This window comes from Echinops telfairi, unplaced genomic scaffold, assembly GCF_000313985.2.
Source record: "Echinops telfairi isolate 266 unplaced genomic scaffold, ASM31398v2 ScPeMD7_7458;HRSCAF=8496, whole genome shotgun sequence".
Taxonomy (NCBI): Eukaryota; Metazoa; Chordata; class Mammalia; order Afrosoricida; family Tenrecidae; genus Echinops; species Echinops telfairi.
The window spans coordinates 7,612,801-7,632,567 of NW_022111358.1; the positions used below are offsets into that span (position 1 = coordinate 7,612,801).

General features: G+C 47.2%; 1 protein-coding gene across 3 annotated transcripts; it reads right to left on the reverse strand.

The window, feature by feature from the left end:
• Positions 1 to 1,146: 1,146 nt before the first annotated feature.
• On the reverse strand, positions 1,147 to 15,598 carry CUNH17orf75 (chromosome unknown C17orf75 homolog). 3 transcript variants are annotated; one of them, XR_006680947.1, is made up of 11 exons: positions 15,458 to 15,598; positions 14,307 to 14,381; positions 11,968 to 12,093; positions 10,767 to 10,907; positions 10,243 to 10,300; positions 8,965 to 9,084; positions 6,577 to 6,641; positions 6,272 to 6,408; positions 5,229 to 5,332; positions 4,160 to 4,349; positions 4,007 to 4,053 (listed from the first exon to the last, which is right to left on the reverse strand). XR_006680947.1 is itself a non-coding variant. In XM_004706951.2 (10 exons), exons 1-10 carry the CDS (start codon positions 15,595 to 15,597, stop codon positions 3,850 to 3,852), a joined length of 1,170 nt encoding a protein of 389 aa, XP_004707008.1. In that variant the 5' UTR covers position 15,598; the 3' UTR covers positions 1,147 to 3,849. The 3 variants fall into 3 exon arrangements, 2 of the variants coding, with proteins under 2 accessions (XP_004707008.1, XP_045155537.1); XM_004706951.2 differs by lacking the exon at positions 4,160 to 4,349 and having other exon boundaries at positions 1,147 to 4,053; XM_045299602.1 differs by having other exon boundaries at positions 3,962 to 4,349.
• Between the last annotated feature and the right edge of the window lie 4,169 nt (positions 15,599 to 19,767).

Consider the following 19,767-nt stretch of genomic DNA (forward strand, 5'->3'; position numbering starts at 1 on the left):
GTTACTCATTGGGCTGCTGCCAAATCAGCAGTTCGAAACCACCTGCCGCTCTGCAGGAGAAAGATGAGGGATTCGTTTCCAAAACCCACAGGAGCAGTATGTTATTCTCGTTGAGTTGGTACTTCTTGGTGTGAAGTGAGTGTAAATATTTCCTGCACTTACACACGAGGGGAGAGTGTGGAGAACTTGCTGGTATTATATGGCAGAGCTAGATTCTCAGCTAGACTGTCTGGCTCCAACCCTCCTGCTCTCAGCTCTCAGGTTTTTGTAAGGGACCCCGAAGACACTGAACTCGGGGAAGGTTCAGAGTATCTGTCTCCTTGCAGTAGGCCTGGGGTCATCTCACCCAGTAATAAGCCATCTCACAGAATCTCCCTGTTGCCAGCCCTCCTGGAAGTCTTTTACCAAAACACTACAGCTCTTGATTTATGACTGCTCCCTTGCACCTCCATGTTCCAGAACACAGGCGTTTATGCCACCTAGCCATCTGTGATTTAAAGTCTGCGAGGCGCATTTAGGGAGACTGGCAGAAAACTGGCGCCACCTCCCAGGCTTCCAAGTGAAAAAGATTTCACCACAGCCAGCCAGCGGGGTTTCCAGGCACTGGGAAGACCTGAGGTTAGGGGAATGTGGCCTTCCTTGCTGTATCCTATTTCCCAGCAGCCTGCAGGCTTTCCTGGCATCTGGTTTAAGTGATCCTCTGGTACAGAACAGGCATTCTGTCACAGTTAATAATGGATGAGAAAGGAAGTGCTTGGGTCATTATTGTGTGCTGTGTGTTTAACTTTACTGAACGATGAATAAAACATACGAAGGAAACTGCCCTGCCCGTGCACCCTGCCTGATGCCTTCTGAAAGGACCAGGGAAGTATATTCCAGCACGATTGCATTCTTCACCAAATTCCTTTAAAAATTTTATTGAAAGATCATTTTATTGGGGGCTCTTAAAGCTCATATAACAATCCACACATGAATTGTATCGAGCACATTTGTACATATGTTGCCATCATCATTTTCTAAACATTTACGTTCTCTTTGAGCCCTTGGTATCACCTCCTGTTTTTCCCTCCCTTCCCCGCCTTCACCAAATTCTTGAGTGTAAAAAGTACCATTTCCCCATAAACACATTGGGAATTAATAAAAACATCAGGCTTGAGAACTGAACTCCTAAACAAATATTACTACTTTGATTAGAAGCACATTCTTTATTATTATTCTTATTACAAGTATAATTAACAGATAAACAGAGGCCTCTTTTGATACATGACACACATTTCCTCAGTGTACAGCATACAAATAATACAAAACATAAATTTACTCCAGGTCTATATAAACCTTTTTTAAAACTTTAAAAGTTAATACAATAGCTTTTTACTGTTTGAATGTAGTACACGTCTCTGGTCATGACCGGGGTTTCTTCTGCTGGCCAACAAGCTACTCAATTTCATGTCAAATTTCCCTTGTCTATTGTAGTGAAATACAATTTGTCAGACTTTTAAAACAAGGCTGTTTTATGTACAAGATATAATATAGAGACCCTAAATTATTAAATATGCACACGTGGTATATACATGTATGCACACACATGGGGGAAGGGCTCAAAAAGTTCACAGAAAAATTCCATTACCTTTTCATTCCATTTTGCCCACAAGTTTTGAAACCACCTCATTGGGAGAATATCCTTTTACCTTGCTCATATCCATTAGTGTTTTGAAGCAGGCAATAGGCTTATTTGCTCTTTTTTTTTTTTTTATTTGCTCTTTTTTTAAAACATAAATCATCTTATTGGGGGCTCTGACAGTTCATTTGTTCTTAAGTGCCATTTACAACATGGACTCTGGAATGGCACGTGAATTTAAAAGTGAACAACTGTTTTCCAGACCCCAAATTTTGATGTCCTGGTATTACTTATCTAAAAACAGAAAGAACAGTTCCGAGCACAGAAGAATGAAGAAAATAAAAATCTCAAGGAGACAGTCCACAGGACTCACAGGCCATGCTAACCACAGCCTCCACAGCCAAGACCAAAGACATGATGGCGCCTGCTATCACTACACAAATCAAAATAAATGCAAAATCGTGAAAAAGACTCCGTGTACTGCTCTGACCGAGATGGACAGAACCCGAGACTGTGGCCCAAATGACACCCTTCAAACCTGGACTAACACCTACTCCCAGAGCTCTCCAGGCAGCGCAACAATTGGCCTACAGGGAAGGAAAGGGCCAGGAGGAGTGCCTGCCTCCGAACAATGAGCCAGTCACCCCTTCTAAGCACACAGGGCAGCAGCGTTTGCACGAAGGCTCAGTTCAGCAGGCAGGCCGGGGCAGCAAAGGGCGAACGGCAAAGGGGGCTCAGTGCTGTTACATTGAGGTGATGGCAAGGCATGTCAGGAAACAAAATGCGGGAAGCGAACTTGCTTTGTCAACTTTCACTCAACTCACAACATTCAAAAAAACCTTAAGATTTAATAAAAAGTTGTTTCCTAAGTAGACAATCAAGTGCAACAGGAAAAAAGATAGTCGGATTCAAGAGTAGTACTATAAAATCAAGAGTAGTACTATAAAACGCTCATTTTCCATAGTCATCCTGAACCTCATTAAAAATAAAAATGCTAGATTTTTTTCCCCTACACTGTCTACAGTCTAAGTTATTAAAACATAGTGACATCAAAGCCTTTATGAGGATGCAGAATTGTACTTCTCATTAAAGGAAAATAAATGGCTCAGTGAATCATGTTCTTAAGATAGACGTATGCCGAGCAGACAGAAGCCCACTGTCAGTTCTTCTCAAAGTCAAAACTAGGCAGAGAGTGTGAATCTCGACCCGCTGAGGAGAGGATTCTTCAGGGTTAAGGGGCCTATGTCCCTCTGAGGATCCTCAGGGTCCTGGGAACCGGTCTGAACTTCTCAACAGAAACCATTACCCTACAGGCTTGAGGTGGAAGAGGCATGCAGCACAATGACAAGCCTGTGGCTTCCATGGAAACTACAAACAGCTAGCTGAGGGCACTCTCAATTGATCCAAAGTAAAAACAATGTGAGGCTTTAAATAATGTGCAAAACACTACCATGAGGGATTCTTCTGATATGAAGGATTCTGCTTCGGGGATTCTGTTGTTGCTTTCCCCTGACACTGGCTTAAAGCCAGAGCACTTTCAGCTAGAACGAGAAAGAACAGCCATGCCCTTGGCAAGTATCGGTGACAAATGGAGGAAGGTAGGTGGTTGGGGAAGCCACGTCCGCAGCCGTTTTCTCTCCGGAACGTCTAATGTGGAAGGTAAGACAGCTACTGGTGATGTTCATTTCAGAGCTGCCCCGTGCATGATTTATTTCCACACCGACTGGCGTGGGGGCTGCGTCATCACTGCCACTGTCAATCAGGCCAAGTGGAAAACACCAGGTGTCACAGGCAGGCATCTGTCCTAAAGCTAGGACTACTTTTTTTTTTAAGAAGCAACAATCCATTGAGGAATAGGTATTACGATTTTTCCGAGGGGAAAAGTTGCTAGCTACAGCAGCAAACGCCGGAGAGAGGCCATAGAATGACCTCTGACATTTTTAAAGCAACCATTCCCTGGGATCCAGAATGCACAGGGCCAGTGACCTATTAAAAGTTCACAATTCTGACACACAGGTCTATCTATCTAGGACTTAGTAAAGATGGTCCTCAGAGATCTGGGTTTAATTGAGTTAATTTTTAAAAAGGAAAAAGAAAAATCTGAAATGAGTTTCAAAGCATATTCAACAGTAATTCTGTAGGCAGTGACGACTACAATTTCAAATACCAAGGCGTGGCCCTGCTGCCTGGACAATGGGATTGTCCGAGAGCGCGTGGTCCCGTCACACAACTTAGGTGAGCTCTTTCATGAATTCTTCAAGGACGGCTACCACGTTCTTGGCTTCTGGCATTTCTTCATGCTCCACTTTGACAATCTTTAAAAGAATATCGCCGCTACCACAGTTCTTCAGGAACATGTAACATTTAAATAAAGCATAATGATTCATTTCTGCTTGTTGGATAAACCGCTTCAAATTATTTGTGTCTTGGATGGCCTAGAAAAAGACGGTGCCGTTAAATATGTGGTGAGACAATGAATGAAGCTCGAAAGAGGTCCCCTGCCCAGCTGAGGACTCTGTATGAGGTCAAAAATATTGCTACCCATCACATCCAACTGTGACGCTGCTGTTTGACTCGGCCTCCCTCCAGGGCTGCACACTTCTGAAGGCAGGGTCTCCATCTGGCTGACCTCTCCCCAGAGACGTCTGCTCGCTGCGCTGATTCAAACCACGTCACAACAGCAGTTTGGCCTCCTCCTCCGGGGACTCAACTGGCGTGCCATCTCAATGTTCTTTGAGTTAGAGGGAGGAACACAAGTCTGAAGGGGCAAGGTCAGGGCTGCAGGGTGTCACCTGGCCTGGGGGGAGTCAAGCTCCCCGAGGACATTCTCACAGTACAGAAAAAGAGGGGTCAGGGCAATTCCCGGCCTTTCTCTCAGGAATGCAAATTTCCATTTTCTTAGAACTCTTCATCATAAACCCCCTTAACTGTCCCGTGTTCAAAATAATCTGTCAAGATTCCCCCAAACAGACACTGCGCTGGCCCAGCAGGTGCCCGCATCTTGTGTGGTTTTGGAAGGCGTCCTAAGGAGAGTAAGGGCCAGTGTATGACTGGGAGAGCGTGTCCACAGCCGTCCACCTATGGCGGACGTGTTTAAACATGCTTTGTGTGCAATAAACCCATGCAGGTATAAACTGGAACCCCCATAGCAATACTTTTTTACTTACCTCCTCGGTTCCTGAGACGTTGACTTTTTATTTTAACTGTTTCCAGCCGGTTTATTGCTAATATGAACTGCCCTTGGTAGAACCAAATCTCGTCTGCACAGAACAACTACGTCAAACGTAAAACTCCTAGATAACATACAGTACTCCCCTCCCACTCCTCCGCCCCAAAATGTTGAATCCTTGGGCACTGGGCTATGTTTTTCTGTTTTGTGACTAAGATATGCCACAAATTAAAAGATTATTGTTCCTTCAGTATAAACAAGTATTCAAACCAACTAATTGAAAATACAAGGATTTGTAGGCAGAAGCCTGTAATCTCCTCCTGAGCATGCCGGTTTTGAGAGTGTCTTATTAACAGACAGGGCAGCCCCACAGCAGTTTGGTACTAATCAAAACTCCGGCGGACGTGGACTGTGGCCCATGGTACACAGTCAATGCGTTACCTTCAATTTAAAGTTCTCCAGTACTTGCCGGGAGAGAAAAGGGTTGCCCCCCTCAGCACCATTTACAAAGGCGCGCATCCAATCCTCACAAAACCGGTTGCTTCCTAAGAAATACATTGGAAAAATTCAATAAACAAACATGTAATCCTAGAGCGCAAGGCATTTATCTTTCACTATAAAAATATCTATAAGGCATTATGGAAGACTTCTGTCATCAAGCTCAGTCAGACGCATGGCCGTCAAGGCATAGCTGGCTCACAGGGACCCCGGAAGACAGAGCAGCACTGCCCCTGTGGGCTTCCCAGACTTTCCATCTAAATCCTCGTAGCCTCATCTTTCTCCCTGCTAGCAACTGGAGGGTTCAAACTGGTGACCCTGTGGTTAGCGGTTCAATTCATAGCACATGACAACAGCAGGGTTTCTACAAGAGTCTAAATAAAATGCCACACATACCTGTGTGCTCACTACCTAATAGAAATACCAACAGAGTCGAAATCCCTTATGTCCTCCTCCCTCATCAGCCCCCACAATCCTTTTCCATGCATTTGCTTTTCCTTTATGTCTTTTATACGTGAGCCCTGTATACTACCACTTTCCTATGTTAAAACTGCATGTCTTTCTCTCTAATGACTTGTCTTACTGATGAGCATGTTTATGCACCAAGTTGATACATGCCACTCTAGCTCATTCACGCGCATTCCAGTTTTCCTGTTGATGGACATTTAGGTCACTTCCAGTTCTTTGGTCTTTCAAACCATGACCTTACAGACACTTGTGGAGGTCTCCTGGGTCCATCTGCCAGTGGCTCTCTATTCCTAGGGGTGCAATAGAATTGCTAGGCATGGAATTATTCCCCTGCTTCTCAAACTTAAAAACAAAAATGGATTTCACTTTTTGAAGTGGTTCTCAGCCAATCTGAGATAGCTGTTAAACGGCACAAAGCAGACAGAAGCACTTGGGGTTCCTTTGTCCCTTCTTGCTCAGGACAACTAAGACGCCCGGGGACTGGGGTCAGCTGGGGCGGTGGCGGCGGTCGCCCTCACCTGCATTGAAGAATCGAGGCTGGGGACCACTACAGTCGATGACCACAGACTTGTGCTGCTCCTCCGTCATGGCCATGCACAGAGAGGTCATGGTGCCTTCCTGAATAAGTCCCTGAAGACTGGCCACACTCAGAAACCTGCCACACACGAGTCTGTTTCACACACAGTACTACAGCCGGGGTGTGTGGGGGGTGGGAGGGTGGAGGGGGTGGACGGGAGAAGCAAATTCATGCTGCGCTAAAGACGTTTTAGTAAAACGCCGGCTGTGTGGAAAAGGGACTCTTTGGAAAAACCATGTTCTCTACCTGTGAATGTCTTTCTTGGTCTTTTCATCTGATTCTATCACGTCGACAGGAGTATAGCTCAGGGCCTACAAGAGAAAAATAAAGCCTGATGGATACGGATGTTCTAGTTCTTCTTACCCAGCAGTTACTTGTGACAAAATGTCACTTCCTAAGTCAGCCTCACCCCAGAAGCTCGACAGGCACCGCACCCCAGCTGGGAAGAGCCGGGTCCAGCTGCTGCTCGCTGGCGCGGAGACCTGGAGCTTCTGCCTTGGTCTCTTGGGGTTTGGGCATCTGTCCACTACACATCAAAAGGAACAGTTCCGTCACATGCGCTCAAGCCTCTGCCACTGCCGGTGTCTGTCCGTGAACTGTCCCTACCAACACAGCTAAAATCACTCTGGGCTGTTGTCCTCCGTCTCAAACTTTTTTGGGAAATTACATCACTCTCAAATCATTTCCAGAAGCAATTATTTTTTATAATTACCCCCCAAAATCACTTTCAAAAAGTAATTACTTAAAAAGGCCTCATGCTCTCAGGAAGTCTTAGCTCGTATTTGCCATTGACAATAGTCATCTATCTCCCTGGATGGGGAGAAATGAGATGTGGTCTCCTTCTCAACAAGCAGAGTTTGAGTGAATATTCCCGGGGGAAAAGGAGTGTTCAGAGAAAAATGGGTGATGCTATTTGTGGTGGTTACATAATCTGGTACCAATTTTAGAGGACTATGAGTGAAGGGGTAGAGTCTAGTCTGCCAATCGGGTCATAGCCAATGAGGCCTCTGTGTGGGCATGGCCTACTCCTGAGGATTCTGGGAAATCCAGTATTCCTTCTTGGAGGTGGGAGACACTATCTCTCTCGTTGCTCACTCCCAGAGAAAATGCTCTACTGACAAGAAACATGGCACTAAGCCCTGGGAGTTGGAGAAGCCACATGGACCTACCCTGATGCAGCCAGAACCCTGGCAGCTGGAGAAACCACGTGGAGACCCCTGCCAGTGCTGAGATGCTTACATCTCTGGACCCAAAGACTTTCTACCCACTGGCCTGTGATCTTCCTGCATTCAGCATCATTGCATGTGTTTCATGAGTCTGAAGAGGACTTTATACATTGGTATTGGACACATGGGCTAATATCAGACTTATGGGCTTGGACTGGATTGGTTGGGATGCTTTCTTAATGTACAATTACCCCTTCTGTTAAAACTCTCATACACATATGCGTGTTTATGAATTTGTTTCTCTAGTCTACCCGGACGAACACACCATTAAGTAATTCAAACTCCGCCAAAGTGATTCTTTTTTACAGATACCTTGTTACCACTTTTACCTCCTCTGGATTAGTGTTTCTCAAAGTGGGTGACTCCAGCCCCTGAGGGGTACTCTCACAAGCCAGGGAGCTGCAAAAACCGGGAACCTACACTTTATCCTGGATTCTGGGCCATAGTACAGAAGCTTCTAATTGCTTGTGGGGTGCTGAGTTTTTTGGGTTTTTTTGTTTTTCTGAAAAGGAGGCGATGCATGAAGTAAGTTTAGGAACCTATGAACGGAACAGGCTAGTTCAACTGTCTTTTCAGCACACCCCTGGGCAGACCCCAGCAAGACCCATCTGAAGGCCTCGCCAATCCATCCAATCAGTAGACGTGCCAGGTGGTGCGTACACATGGCAGGGACTTAATTAACACAAGCTTAGGACCCACACTTACCGGGAATTCCTCACTCATGGGAATAATTGCACTCCCCAATCCCCACGATAAGTGGGGCTCCCCACTCCTGCTGGTGAAGGATGGGCACACACTGAACCAGTCAATGTAGTGGACTTTATAGAAGAGAACTATAGTGCAACCCTGGACATCTAAGGGCATCATAGATCTGCTTTTGATCAATCTCGGGTGGCTGAATGCCACTCAGCCCTCTGAGAAGCTAGGGAGGGGGACACCAACCACTTGGGGGTCATGTAACTAGTTAGCATGGCAGAGTCTCATTTGTTATCGGAATTAACTAGACAAACCACTTCCTCGGCTACGAATGGCCATGCACCCCCCCCCACAAAATCGAAAAGAGCCATCAATCTGTCCACCGTGTCCGTGCCCAGGCTAGGTGGAGGCTTCTTGTGTTGAGTCCACTTTAGCCACTGGCTCCACTCCTGGTGAGGCCCTTGCCAAAGCGATTCTTTTTGTTTTGTTTTTGTTTTTAAATCATTTTTGGGGGAGCTCATACAACTCTTATCACAATCCATACATACATCAAAATTATGTAAAGCACATTTGTACACTTGTTGCCCTCAACATTCTCAAAACATTTGCTCTTCACTTAAGCCCTTGGCATCAGCTCCTCATCTTTACCCCCTCCCTCCCCGACCAAAGCAATGCTCAATGAAGGAAATACTCTTGTTTGGGCAATACTTACAGCATGCAGCAAAAAGGTAAGTTTCTCCTGGAAGAGAAGAACGACTCTTTGGATCGGGCAGACAACATCCTCAAACCAGTTGCTCAGATAGGATTTTAGGTGGCTCTCCAGGCCCCTCTCCTAGATGAAACAGAATACACTTGCTCTCGCATAAGTTCCCACTTGCGTAGGTAGACGAACCTTTTCTTGATGACACCCTTGACAACAAACGGAGCCAAACACCTCCTTTGCTCAAGCTAACGCCATCAGCTTCGAACACCAAAGGGCCCTGCCAGATTCTAGTATTCCCCGGGTGCCTGGGCAGGGAGATTCATTCTGTTCTGAGCTTCTTGGAAAGTGTGTTGGGAGATGAGTTGTATGAAGCGAAGACGCTCATGGAGCCCCATGTTCTTTCTTCACTGGGAGAAGCTGGGGATGTACATACTCATCTCCCCACTATCCTGTGCACTCCGTGGAGAGTCTCTCCCTTAATCCTCGTGTGTTCAGTGCCTCGTACACTATTGAAAACAGCCATAGAACAAGCTTGTTCAGTGGACTGAATGACTGAAGGAATGTAGACAAAGTTCATTCACACTCAAAATGTCCATTGGGGGGACAAGTGAACTAAGCCCTCTTTGCTTGTCAGACACACTGCCCATGCGTGTCCCATCTGATTTCTCGGCTGTGCTGCTCTCTGGGGACTCGTGTCCCAGAGGAACAGCTTCAGCCTGGGACAGTAGCTCCCCGAGATGCACATCCCCACGCTCTCCTTCCCGTTCCTCCGGCAGTGTTTTGTGCACACATGACAAGTGGAAGGAGCAAAATGCCACTCCCTGGAATGGGCAGCACACTCATCCAAGGCGTGACTCTCACAAACGCCACAAGCTGAAGCCATTTGTTAAAAGGTTTGGAAAAATGAACCAATATGGATAGATCTAAGTCGTAAAAGAGCAATGGGATCTCTCTAAAACTCTTTGAGGTGGCGTTCAGGGAGAGCCATATCCCTGCCTACTATGTTTCTGGTGCCAGTAGCTGCAGGGACTATTAGTTTAGTTCTGACCAGAATAGAAAATAAACCTTCAACTTGAATGGACTGAATTTTCCATGTAAGCGAAACATCAGAAGCTGTCCTGTGAAACGTCAGCATTTACAGGACTATGGTCCCTGCCTACTTTGCCCACAAAGTGGCATGTCTTTCATATGGAAGTGACTTTGGATCCCACCTATGACTTGACAGTATAGCAGTCACAGGATGTTAATCCACTCAGTCGTAAAATATTACTAAAGCAGTCACCTTACCTCACAGCTCATATTATTTTTCAGCTCTTGAATATATGTGTCCAATTCGAGCCTGAAGGTACATTCTTAAGGAAGCAAGAGGGATTAATCAGGTCGGTGTTTTATGACCTCCCAAGATGGAATATAAAATCTCTCAGATGACACAAACTGCAAATTAAAACAAGCCAGGACAGACTGGCTTATATGAAGATATGAATTCAAGTAAATACACATAAGGAAGTTACCCCCACCTTCCAAAAAACTTCATCACCATCCAGTCAAATCCAACGCACAGGGACCCAATAGAGAGGTCTCCGGGGCTATAAATCTTGAGAGTAGCAGAGAGCCTCGTCTGTCTCCTAAAGAGCAGCTGGTGGATTTGAACCACTGACTTTGTAGTTAACGGTCCAAAGCTCACCTGACCGTGCCTCCAGGGATCCTTACATCAGGGGCTAGGGAAGCTGTTGGGAGGTTGGGAGCAATGTTCCCCCACTTGCCTTCCCGGGTTTTCTGTCCCAATAGCCTCAGAGACAGTGAAAGGATATAGCTCAAGTCCTTTCTCAGAGCCCCCTAGAAAGCAGACCACACACTGGGAAGGTGGGTCTTCAGAGTCCGCCGTGGCCGTTTCGGGAGGCAGTTCTTGTTGGAAAAGGCAGTAGTAACAACCGACTCGGTAACCTGGAGAACTGGAAGAGAGCGGGTGGAAGGTATTTGTCTGGTGACGCGCGCCTCTACCTGTGTGGACTACTCTAAATCTTGGTCACCTTGGTGTTTCAGCACACTATTAAGACTGCCCCCTAGTCAAGGGACTATATGTGACCTCCTCCCTGGGGGACGGACAACCGAAAAGTGGGTGAGGGGAGACGTCGGACAGGGCAAGATATGGCAAAATACCCATTTATAAACTATCATGGGCTCATGAGGGAGGGGGGAGCGGGGAGGGAGGGGAAAAATGAGGACCTAATGTCGGGGGTTTAAGTGGAGAGAAAATGTTTTGAGAATGAAGTACAAATGCGCATTACACAATTGATGTGTGTATGGGTTGTGATAAGAATTGTATGAGCCCCTAATAAAATGTTAAAAAAAAAAAAGACTGGCCCCTAGTCAGTTGCCAGCCTTCTCCCGTCGTCGTTCACGCCTACCAGCAGAGCACACAGCTCCTCGTATACATGAAAAGTCTCTGATTCGATGGGCAGATGTTCTGTGTTTACTCTGTGGTCTTATCCTTGGACCATGAACTCTACCTCTGGGCGGGATTTGTAGGCCAACTACCTAGTCTGAAGGGAAATGCAACCCAGGGGTGAAATGGAAAGACAGCTGGACTAGACAGAGGACACCTATGTCCCCCAACTCCACTGGGGACCAGTCTTTGGGTCTTGGGCACTCCACTCCACTGGTCTTGAGTTGAATCCCGTATTTCTTCTTTCTCACGCTTTCTAGAAAAAGGTACATTAGACACAAAACGTTCACGAATGCCCTTTATAAACTCCGCACTATACAAGTCTGATGACTCTGCTTCGCTTTTAGCTCCTTTCTTTCAAATATAAACCCAGCAGAGTCAACTTAGGAAGTGGTGGAGTCCCTGCCAGTCCGGCCACTTCGTCCTACAAAGGAGTCCCCGTGCCCGGGGCTATCAGAGGGCATGAGCACACCCTGCGGGTCTAGGAGGAGCTGGTCCTGAGGAGTTTCTCACGCTGAGCTCAGAAGGAAAACCGCAGGACAGGACACAGCCCAGGGCACACTTACCTCAGCTCCATGGACGCGACATTCCCCAGGCCTTCAAAGACTGCCCCCTTAGAAAGCCGCTTCGCAAGGAAACTGCGCAGCTGTGGCTCCGCTTCGGCTGGGAGATTCGTGTCCACCAAGGAGAGGCTTGTCAAATCAAAGACAGACAGTCCTTACCAGCGGCTTCTCGCCTTCACACGCCGAAACTCAGACAGAAAGCCACGTACAGCCAGGGAGGCTTTCGAAGGACTCAGGAAGGCGACCTCTCTGGCGCGTCTGCTGATGAGGCTTCTAGGAGTGTAGGTCACCCACTACGAGCCCCTCAACTGCTTAACCTGGTCTTCCATCCTCAGCTCTTTCTCTCTCGTATTCTACATGGGTCCCCAATCCGTGACCCTCCTCTTCCTCTGAGCCCCCCAGGCTTCTCATCGCACTTCCCTTCTTACCCGAGACTCGATTCCACCTAGCAGTGATCCTACAGGATAGGGCAGGACTGTTTCGGAGGATGTCCCAAGCTGCGCGTCTCTACAGAAGCAGAGTCACGTCTTTCTCTGCAGTGGCTAGTGGGTTCAAACTGCCCACCACTGAGCTAACAGCCAAGTGTCTAACCCACTGTGCCACGAGGTCTCCTCCCTTCTCCTTAAGAACAACAACCAAAGCCTAAACCCACTGTGTTGAGTCAATTCTGGTTCATAAGTGTTCCTATATATAGCTTTTTTTCCGAGATTATAAATCTTTCCAGGTACCAACAGCCTCATTGTCCTCCCTTGGAGCAGCTGGTGGGTTTGAACCACTGAACCAGTGGTTAACAATCCAATGCTTATCCCATAGCACCAACCCAGGCTCCTTACCCAACTAAAATTGCACTGCCAGTCACTATCATCGCCCCTTCACGTACATCCTGTTTCTTTTTTGTTTTCGCCTCACTGGATTTGCTTGGCAAGGCGCCAACCTTATTTAACCCAGCTTTCTACCTGCTCTGCATCTGCACGTATGTAGGTGAATGAAAATGCATACCCACATCTCTAGTCGCACTTTCAATGAACACTTGCTAGACCTGAGCAGGCCCTTCCTGCTGCCCAGCTCTCACCATCTCTTGGTCCATTTGCTCTTCTCTCCCAAGTCCCTCCCTGTTCCACCCCATCTGCTCTTCCATCAAGCCTCCAACTCCCTATTACCAGTGACTGAACACCTCTGCTGAGCTTTTGTTTATGAGCTAAAATCAAAATTACAATTTGATTTAGATTAAAATATAAACCAAACCTATGAATTCACCATACGGGAAGATTAAAAAAAAGGTCTTCTATCATCAAACTTCACAATAGAGACTATGAACCCAATACTTTTGAAGGTCTTTTGTTTCATTATATTGTGGAAATTCTCACACATGTACAACAGGGGAGAAGAGTACAATGGACCCACCATGGACCCATCCCCCAGACTCAAAAACTACCAGCTTCATGGCCAATGTTTTTTCATTTGTCCCCCATGCTGTCCCCTCCCACTTACCTTGCATTTCAGATTCTTTAAAAAAAATTTTTCCCAAACCATTAGGAGATAATCTAGGCATCATGTCATACCATGGTTCAATCAGATCAAGCAGTGTTGTACAATCGCTACCACAATCCTTCTTGAACTCCTTGATATCAGCTCCTTTCCCTCACCCACCTCTCCCGCTGAACCCCTCAGGAACCCTTATTGTTTTCTCCTAGGTTCATCAGTCCTGGGTTTCAGCATCCTCAGAGTCTTTTGAAGCAAATCCCAGGAATCATATCATTTCATCCATACGTCTTGTCATTATGTATCTCTCAAAGATGAGGGCATTATACATAACAACATTGTTACCATAGCAAATGATAACATTCCTTAAGCCATCCTTTAACCATGAGCACAGTACTTTTGTATCTGACTTCGTATCGAGTGTTTAAGGTTGCTTACTCATGAGTCACTTCATAGGTATGAAATGCTCTCCACGAGGTGTTAGGTAAGAATGTACAATCGGCACAGGTGACAATAGTCCCTGGCGGCCTGGTGTTTACATCCAAGTGTGTGGCAGAGTTGCTACAAGAGTAGACAAAAAGAGGATCTTGAACTTCTTTATAGCAATGTGCCCTTGAATATTTTACTGGGGTTCCCAGCAAGATACTAAAAAAATCATTTTAATTCCCAAAGGCACTATCAGTTTGAAGATCTGCTGCCTTAGCTTTGAACGAATGTGCCAAGGAGACAATCCTAGGAGACAGGTGGGCTTGATGGTTCGACTTAGGGAAAGCTCAGGAGAAGCAGGGTACCCACTGGCATCTATGGGCCAGAGGTACAAGAGAAAGCATGTGGATGCATTAGGGTGATGCTGGATTTACCTGAAATCGTCACCGGTGGGAGCTTCTGCATTTGTGCCACTTCCATCGTCACTGTCCCTTTGCTGCTGTGCCCATCTGCAAGTCACAAGTGCAAGACCACCTTCAATCACAGGCGTTTTCACTCGGAGTATGGGGGCAGTGTCCGGGAGGCAAGCCAGTCCACCAAAATCACAGCAAAGAAGTCCACAGATCCTCCACTGCCTCTCATCATGGGCAGGAAACACACAGGCAGATCACAGTGCTGGCAAGAGCGCCTTCTCTCTTTAGACCAGTGATTCTCAACCTTCCTCAACCGTTCATACAATTCCTCATGTGGTGGTGACCTCCCAACCGGAAAATTATTTTCGTTGCTACTTCATCAGTCATTTTGGTCCTGTTAGGAATCGGGTGACCCCTGTGAAAGGGCCGTTTGACCTCCCCAAAAGGGGTCACAGCCCACAGGTTGAGAACTGCTGCTTTAGACCTACCTAACGCGGCAGAGCAAAGGCTCAAACTCAAACACACTGCCATCTAGTTGATTTGGACACGTGTTCTATAATGACTCTATGGGGAAGTGTAGAAATGGCCCTCAGGGTTTCCAGTAGAACGCCTTATCTGCCTCTACAGATCAGCTGGTGGTTTTGAACTGCTGACCTTGAGGTTAGCAGCCCCACCCGTAATTCACTAGCCCAGCGAAAAGGCTACACACTCAGAAAGCACAAGGAAATGTGCTGTAAATAACCAGGCTGGAGAGGCTCAGGTGGGTCCCAGGCAAATCCGCCAGGCCGGGAGGAAAGAAAACAGGCCCAAGGGCAGCGGATGCCAGTGATGGGGTCGTAGGAATTCAGAAAGAGCAGACCGGCTAGGGGAACTGACGTTACTGCGCGTGCCCGGCCCTCCACGAAACAAAGGACAGGGCGAGAGGGTGGCCCTGAGAGCCGGGGGTCAGTTGGGAGACGGGGCGGGGGGCGGGGGCCAGACATAAAGGCCCCGGAGCGGGGTGGGGGCAGGATGGACCCCGAGAGGCTCAGAGGGCCCCTCGGGCCCCTGGAGACCTGGGCGGAGAGAGAAGATGGCGTTTGGGCGCTGCCCAGCCCCAGGGCCTGCGAGGGTGCCGGGCCGGCGGCGGGACTGGGGCGGGGCCGCGGGGCCGCCGGGCGGGGCGCCTGCACCTGCTTCCGCGGTAGCTGTACAGGCAGTAGTGGCTGCTGGACGGCGGGTCGAGTCTCCGCTCCTCCGCGGAGCCCCCCTCCTCACTGCTCTCGAGCTCCTTGTCGTCCCCATCCAGCGATTCTTGCAAAGAGGGGAGCATCGCCCCGGTCTCCCCGCAGCCGGGTGCACCTGTCAAATCGCTCCCCCGCTGCCGTACAGTCCGGCGGCCCGGCTCCTCCGGCTCCCGGCGCTCACTCGCCCGAGTTCCGCTGCTCGGCCCCGCGTTCCCAGCCCCGGAAACCGGCCTGCGCTAGCGGGCGTGGTTTTGTTTTGTGTGTTGATTTTACTTTGTTGTTGTTGAGACTATCCACAGCACAACACACCAAGACAGACGTTACTCCGGTACAGTGGCTTTGATTGCATTCTTCAAGCGGTGCAACTTTTGACCTTGCTCTTCTGAGTTGCTCCTCCCCCTCCAGTTGGATAAACTTCACTGCTCCCTCGGGTTCCTACCCAATCTTTCAAATGGCTGTGGTCCCACGGGACAAATAAAGCAATCTCACTGTCATCAAGCGGATGTCGACTCATGGTGACCCTGTAGGACGGAAGAGAACTGCCCCTGTGGGTGTCCGAGACTGTAACTCTTTAAGGCAGTCGAAAGCCTCCTCTCTCCCCAGAGGAGCAGCCCGTGGTTTCCAAATGCTGGCCTGTGGTTCACAGTTCAAGCATAACCCCTGTGCTACCAGTGGTCCTCATCGATGGTTCTTAAATGAACTTAGTGCTCGATGAAACATACAACTTTCCTCTAGTTCCTAAATGCTTACCCCACCCACCCCCAACCCTATCACGATCCCAATTCTACCTTCCAAATCCAGCTTGACAAGAGGATGTACACTGGTACAGATAAGAACTGGAAACACAGGGAATCCAGGAATCCAGGACAGATGATCCCTTCAAGACCAGTGCTGAGAGTGGCGCTATCGGGTGAGGCAGGGTGGGGTAGAAAAGGAACCGATTACAGGGATCTGCATATAACCTCCTCCCTGGGGGAAGGACAGCAGAAAAGTGGGTGAAGGGAGACATCGGACAGTGTAAGATATGACAAAATAACAATTTATAAATTATCAAGGGTTCATGAGGGGCGGTAAGGGGAGGGGTGGGGGAAATGAGGAGCTGATGCCAGGGACTTAAGAAGAGAGCCAATGTTTTGAGAATGATGAGGGCAACGAATGCACAGATGTGATTTACACCATTGATGTATGGATGGATTGTGATGAGTTGTATGAGCCCCCAATAAAATAATTAAAGAAGAACTTAGTGCTTAAGGCATACATTGTTTACTGCTGGATTTTGCAGCCCTGGTGCATCGTGGTTATGGACTGGGCTGGAAGCCATCAGCTCCAGCACGGTACAGAGACTTTCGATTTCCGTAAACCGTCTCCAGACACCCACCGGGGCAGCTCTACCCTGTCCCATAAGGTCCCTGTGAGTCAGATATGACTCAGAGGCCATGATTTTGGTTTTGGTATTACGTGGTTTTAAAAAGATTTAAGGGGACTTTTTTTTCTTTTTTTTGGGGGGGGTGGACTTTAAAGTATAGACATTATCTCAGGGTCATCATTCTAGGAGTTCGTCCAGCCAGTTTGGCTCTAGAAATTCTCCAGACGTTAGCCACTTATCTTTTCATTCATTTTCCTCATAGGAGCATGTATCATTTAAGAGATCTAGGAGACTTAGTATGTGACACAGGGGGTACAAATAGCTAGCCACATGGGAAAGAAAGAAAGCTGCTTCTTGCTATTATTTACACATATACAGAGCTTGATCAAAGAACTGAAAATTCAAAGTGAAGCAAAAACAAAACAAGGGACACTATGAGAGAATTAGAACTTGTTCCCATGTGAGCAAGGCCTTTCTAAACAGAAAACACCCAGAAAACCCTTGGGAGGTGGGGAGGACAAATCTGAGTATAAAACTAGGTGTCTCAAAGTAAAAATATACATGGTAAACTTGGAAAAAAACATTTTCAATACATATAGATGGATTCTCATAAATTAATTTTATAAGTAAAAAATAAGCAGTACACAGAAGTCAATAAAAATGAAAGCTAGACAAATAAAATCAACAGCAAGTAAAAACGATGATTTAGTACCCTACTTTCATCCAGTGTCATTGTTGCTAGGTCCCATCAAAGTGATGTTAATGGATAGAACCCCTTGGGACAGAGAAGAACAGACTACTTCCCCCTAGGGTTTTCGAGGCAACAATGTATCCAGGATCGGATGTCCAGGGTTTTCGAGTTGGGTTCCAAAAGCCATCTTGCCGTTAGCAGCTGAGGGCTTACCTTGTGCACCACCAAGGCTCCTTATTCAACAGTAGCTGATGTTTATTGGGCATTTGTTGTGTATCAGTCCCCATCTAAGTACTTTACAAAATATAGCACATTGAGTTCTCACAACCCCATGAAAATAGATTCCCCTACCTTACACTGAGACCCAAAGCACACAACTCGCCAGAAGTAAACTCACTAATAAGTGTTGGGATGCATGGGTCCCCAACACTCGAAGAACGGATCCTCAGGAGTGACATTGCAATTGTGGAGAATATTAAAGACAGACAGTGAGGCACAGGGGTTCCTCGTCCCATGTCAGGACTGTGCCAGAGAATGTATTTTCCAGTGGGTGTAGAGTGGGGCTTAGAGGTCTTGCATAAGACATGCGCATCATACAACTAACATATTATAGAGATGATGGGTGACCATTCATAAGCGGGTAACATAATAAACCAGCAATGAAGTGAGTCCTTGTCTTGACCTAGTGTTAATTGACCTCAAACCCCATCCACCCCCCAACCCTTCCCCAGGGGGCTGCTACATTGATGGTGGGCTGGATCTAGAACCTGATTGCTTTTATCTACAGATAACCTTTCGGCACTGTGAAATAGCTGACACAGAAATGATTCATTTTATAGGGTAGCTCCTTTATGAGGGGCTATTGGAGGGACGATGTCCAGTCATGAGAATGTCTATTAAGGGTTATTTATATCTTATAACCGTGAGAGTCCTCCTCACCAGTCGGCTTTCCAGACCGTGATTATGAGCGTGGAGGATTAAGCTGCATTAGATGCTCATCCAGTGTGGGGGGAGGTCAGGTGCTTACATCCTCCCTGAAGGCTGTTAGTCCCCAGACAGGGTAGCCCCCCCCCCACTCCCTGCTGTTCAAGGACAATGGACAGGCCCTCTAGGTGGATTTCACACCCTACTGATACTGATAATGGTCTCTATTAGTTGAGCCTGTGAACAGGTCAAACCAGCTCTGTGACATCCAAAATTAAGCTGCCATCCTAAATCTAGGATCTGCCCATCTTGTCACATGTACACCCCCCAATCCCTCCTCTTCCTATTGCGTGTACATCCCTAGACCACCCCCTCATTGCTGTATAACCTATAGTGCAACCCCTTCCTGTGATGCATGTCTTTTCCTGTAATTAGTGGGCTTGCACGCCCCCCAAAGGTATATAGGCCTGGGTTAGCAATAGAGAGCTCTCTCGCTGGTCTCTCTCCTCCTCCGCCCCCCGCCACTCTCCTCTCTCCCTTGTTCCCTTTCCCGTCCTCCTTCCCTTCCATCTCTCCAGTGGACCACCCAAGCGGGGCTGAGGTGAGCAAAGCTACTATGTAATGTGTCTGACTGCATTAATGTAATATCTCTTCTATCACTCATGCTCTCGATGACTTTAATATAATACTTTATCTCAACCGTACAATTGTGCATACTGAACCAGAGGGTAGTGGTGGGGAGGCTGGTCCCCTCAGCCTTATACTACAATCCAGTCCCTTGTTTACCACGATTAAGTGGTAGAGTGGCATTTAAAATCAAATGCTCTTGCCAAGTGGCCAGAGACCCTGACAGTGTCCAGCTACCTGTCTCCAAAATGCCTCCCAAGAAACCGGCTCAACCTAGGGGTGGGGCAGGAAGAAGGGCAGAGCAGAAGAAGAAAGAGAAAATCATTGACAAAACGTTCAGTCTAAAGAAGAAGATACAAAGCAATAGAAGTTTGTCAGGGCTGTCACTCATAAGTTAAATTTAGCCAATTAAATCCTCCTCAGGTAGCACAAAGGGAAGCTGAAAAGATGAGGCAAAGTGACCAAAGTGACACCATTTTGTTGACTGCTGAAGAACCTGCCTCCTTCCCCTTTCCCTTCTCGTAAATCCCCGCTGGTGATTGATTTTAGAGTGTACGCTTATGTTCCTGGATCAGAACGTTGTAATTAATATTGTTCCCTTTGATGTTGTAACCAGGATACTACTATTCTTATTTTATTAGCCAGGAT